General features: G+C 42.2%; 1 protein-coding gene across 1 annotated transcript; it reads right to left on the bottom strand.

The window, feature by feature from the left end:
* Positions 1–485: 485 nt before the first annotated feature.
* Positions 486–3,878, bottom strand: LOC118743636. Its single transcript, XM_036476401.1, has one exon. The coding sequence runs from the start codon at positions 3,742–3,744 to the stop codon at positions 709–711; it is 3,036 nt and encodes a 1,011-aa protein (XP_036332294.1). The 5' UTR covers positions 3,745–3,878; the 3' UTR covers positions 486–708.
* Positions 3,879–4,658: the final 780 nt, after the last annotated feature.

Below are 4,658 nucleotides of genomic sequence, written 5' to 3'. Positions count from 1 at the left end.
TGGTAACACAAACAAAAGGTACGGTGCCGTCAATGTATGTATGTATGCCAACATTAATCACAACTATGCTAATCCAGACCCGCTTGAGAATTCCCTGATCTATTTTGACATCTACATATTTTTTTTTTGTTAACAAAATTTTAAACAATACGGGGTGTCGCATATGCACCCCTAAGTATATAACTTCTTATACATACATACTATATATATATTTGTAATCATAATAGAATTAGAAATAACAACAATCGATTTTTAAACTTCAAGTTCTGTTTCCTCAAGTAGGTTTGAAAACAAGGCGAATTTATATAAGGTGGTGTTACTAGCTCAGCTGATTTTGTGTATGTGTTTCGCCGCACGGCTTCTGATATCAAATTGAAAAATTTTGTTTGAATTTGAACAAACACTCTTACAGATTTTGACAGTTTATGCCGCCAAAGCAAAAACAAAATACATGCAAGTTTTTGTACTCCTGCCATCACCTTATATTAATTCGCCTTGTTTGAAAATTTATCTGCGCCTCAAACACGTTTTTTCAGAAGAAAATTTATGTTTAAAGGGCAAATAAATTTTAAAACCTACTTGAGAAAACGGCCCAAAAATTTGTTTGTACGCATGATTCCCTAAATAAATATGTATGTATGTACGCATGTACTTATGCATATTAAGGCACATTTTTAAGATATAGTATTGGCTAAATTTTCTTGGCACTTAATTAACTGGTGAGATGGTTTGGCCGAACTTTCTGGCACGTCCAGCGAAACCCTTGCTACCATCAGGTCCTATCGGCGTGCGTACTAAATTCTCCGAGTTCCTTTGTGCGAATGATCCCGATCGGGATCGGGGTGAGTTATCGAGAAAACTTCCTGTTCGCGAGCGTGGTTGTCCATCAAAGTCAACACCGTGTTTGTAGTTATTTAGGAAGCTACCGGTGCGCGAACGTGGCGAACCGTCATATTCGGAGCCAAATGAATAACGACGATCATAACCGGAATCGGTGGAAATACGCCGACCATTAATATACTGCGCGTTGTCATATGCAGCCAGTTTATTAGCAACGTTGAAGTTATTTGAGTACCGTCGAGGAAAGACGTTATAGCCACCCCCACCACCTCCAACATTGGGGTCATCGTATGGCGTTTCGGTTTGTGTATCCACTGATTGTTTGCGCTGCTCAAAATTATAGTCGTTAGACATACGCCTTGGAAAGTTATTGCTTCCGTTGGTGTTCAGATCGCTGGCATTAGAGAAGGTACGCTCGAATTGCATAGAACCGTTGGAGAAACGACGTTCACCGCCACTGCCAGTAGAACTTTGAGATATCTTGCGGTAAACTTCGGTTTGTCCAAAATCAGAAATACGCCTAGAGCACGGACAGTTATCGGAGCAGTTCGAGTCGCGTCTTTGCGACATGCTCTCCGAACAGTTCGATGGTCGACGTGAGTCAGAAAAACTAGAGTAATTGTCCGAACAGTTTGACAAACGTCTAACTAAGTTACTGTTAGAACCGTTGGCACTGGTTTTGTTGGCATTATTGCCGCTCATTTGTGATGCATTCACAGGCGCATCAATGACAGCAGCTGAACTGGCAGAGATGGTAGAATTGTTGCTATAGCGACGAGGTGAATAGGCATAAAAGTAACCACTACCAGCATTGTTATTGGTCATAGAAATGCCACCAGGGGACGCGTGATCGCTATTGATAGGCGCACGAGGCTGATATGGTTGGAATTGATGCGAGTTCTCACTGGCGAAGCTGCCACGATGCTGTGTGGCGTGCATACTTGGCTGCTGATGGTAATAGTGCGGTTGTCCGCTATAGTTGTTATGATGAAGCTCAGGCAGTGGCTTAGGATGAATGTCTGAATTGAAACGTTTTAGTTTATAACGTAAATCTGGTACGTCATGTGAAATCACTCCACTGAAACTTCCTCCTCGTGTACGCTCGTAGGTGGCGTCATTGTAGTAACGGTAATTTTCAACCATTCGCGCAACTGGTGTGGCTACCTGTATGATGGCTTTCTTACCAGTCTTTTTCTTGGGAGCCACCATTTCGAACACCTGAAATGGACCCTCCAGGTTTTTGGCTTCACGAGCAGACGAAGATTCTAAGTACTCGACAAGGGCGCACTCCTTATGTTGAACCTCAGGATATTTGTTCATGAATTGCCTAACATCCACTGGGATTGCCATGCCTGGTTTAAGTATACGTATCAATGCGATCTCGCCGCATTTGGAGAACATTTCTGAGACTTTCTCGATGGTAAGCTTATCGAGTGGCAAGTCGCAGGCGACAACGGTACGCGAAGGCATTGTTTCATCGAAATTAGGTAATGGATCGATGCGACGTACTTTTGTGCCCACATCGTTGAGTTCTATCTTTTTAGACTTGCGTCGCACAGCATCGCCAACAACTTTCCACTCCTTGGATAATTGTCTCACACGCTTAAAGCTCGACACCAACTTAAGACTGACGTAACCTTCTTTGTTGCGTCGCACATGCTTAAGCAGAAACGCATCTTTGAGTATACTCTCGTTTGAGAAGTAAAACTCAACAGCCTCGGCAATTTCGGCAGCCAACTCATCACTTGGTATCAATGCTGGGTCTAACGTATCGATTTCGTTAATACTAGATTGGTCGGATTTCATGTTAGTTTTGGCGATATGTTCTGTAGGAGAGGACACCGCAGTGTTTTCAATACCAGCGACAGTGCTCTTTTCACATTCACTTGCCTCAGGAAACGAAGGTTTCTTCATTGTCAAAAAAGAACGGTGCACGCGCTTGGGCTCTGTGGGTGAATTAGCTGGTGCCACAGCTGGCGGTGGTGATGCTTCTGGAATATCCTGTTTGAAGGTGTCAGGCTCTAATTTAAAGTTTGGGTGCAGATAAATATTATCCATTTGGCGGTAATAGTCACTTTGGTGGTTCGGTTGTGGGCTATGATGCCTATGGAATTTTTCTAAATTTGCTTCACTTAGAACAGCTGCAGCGGGTGCAGTAGGATTAGACTCAAAAGATCCGCTTTCACGCTCTATAGTTGATGGACTTAAGACAACATCGCGCAAAACATGATTATCGACAGCGAGTGGCTTCAATTCATCATCTTCTTCGGACTCTTCTGAATCCTCGATTGAGGAACCCATGCCAACATCAATTAACTTATCCTCATAACACTCAACGGGCGTGCTGCTAGACGGCGGTGCGGATGTTAGTGGAATCGGCGTATCGAAAACGTCAGAGCCGCGGTTCGCCTCGTATTCGATACCACCCACGGCACCTTCGTCGCTGCCGAACTGCGAGTCCAGAGACTGCGATTGCACAACCTGATGCAAAAGAGATTTAGTCGAACGCTTGGCATGAAAGCGCAGCAATTTGGATGGCAGCGAGGAAGAAATAGGAACTATCGCCTTCGACATATCCGTATTTTGCGATACTTTTAAACTCGTGCGAACAGGGGCTTCTGAAGTGGAACTACTGCAAGCCAAGACTTGGGCTGGAGTAACGGAGTTAATTTCACCCTGCTTCATCTTAGTACCACTTTCTTTCGAATCGCATATTTGATGCTCCGTTTTTGTAATTACCGTTGTTACGACAAATGTATGGCCACCAATTCCTTCACCAGCGCTAATTTGGCTTGTTCCACACACTTCTTGTTTATATCCGGCACTTACAGTCGGTTCCGCCATGGCTTTATTGACATCGGAAGCTTCGCTGTTTTCAAACTGACTGCAGGAGCTATCACTCATATTCTTCGCTTTCGGTTCAGATAGGCAAAAGGGTGCTGTTGTACTGTTCGATTAGATGTTGTGTATTTTATTACAATAATATGTGAGTATTTTTTTAGCTATATTTACTATGCATATGTGTGTACTCTTCATGTACTTATACGTCCTATCACAAATTTTTAAAATTTGCAGTTTAACACTAATGGTGGCTAGCTAGCTGTTCGCGTTCCTAATGGTTAGCAGACTCCTTATGTATCTGCGCGTAAAGCTTTGCACTCCACCAAGCGCCAATGGTATTAGAGTTCAAACTTCTTAAACGGTCTTATATCGATATTATCTCACGTTAATTTTTTTATCAGCTGCATGTTGCTAAGCTCATACTTTTCACAATTATTTTACTTTCGCTTTTATTGCCGCATATACTATTTATTCACTTTTATGGCGTTTTACATCAATATTGCAATTTTAACAGTGTCTTTTTGTTCATTTGTGTTAGTGTTCTTGAATTTCTGACAATACTTTGCACTAAACCTTATTAAAGTCTTGCATATTGTTATGAGGTGTGCAACTTAAGCGCCGTCTCGATTTGGCCAAATTAACGTGCCTTGAATGAAAAGTTTATTCATTTCTCTTTGCGTCGCTTACGAATCACCCACTTTGTCGATTTAATCTCAACACGACAACCGCTTTTCTAGGTCACACCATGGCGCGCACCCACTTGTTGCTGTTAGATAATCGATTCGCGATTACAGTACATGATATCAAGTGCAATATACTTCATTGAATATGGCACACCAGCGCGAGTGAGCAGTAGTTTTCAGTTTCGTTTGTTTACTTTTTATTTCTTGTTGTCGTGGTCTTTTGGTCTTACTGAATTTTTTTATTATTATTTTTTTTTATTGATCAGCTGGTTCGTCTTCAAAAGTGCCAGTCGC

The sequence above is a fragment of the Rhagoletis pomonella genome, unplaced genomic scaffold (genome assembly GCF_013731165.1).
Source record: "Rhagoletis pomonella isolate Grant_MI unplaced genomic scaffold, Rhpom_1.0 Rhpom_scaffold_00007, whole genome shotgun sequence".
NCBI lineage: Eukaryota > Metazoa > Arthropoda > Insecta > Diptera > Tephritidae > Rhagoletis > Rhagoletis pomonella.
This window is presented reverse-complemented; position numbering and strand designations above follow the sequence as displayed.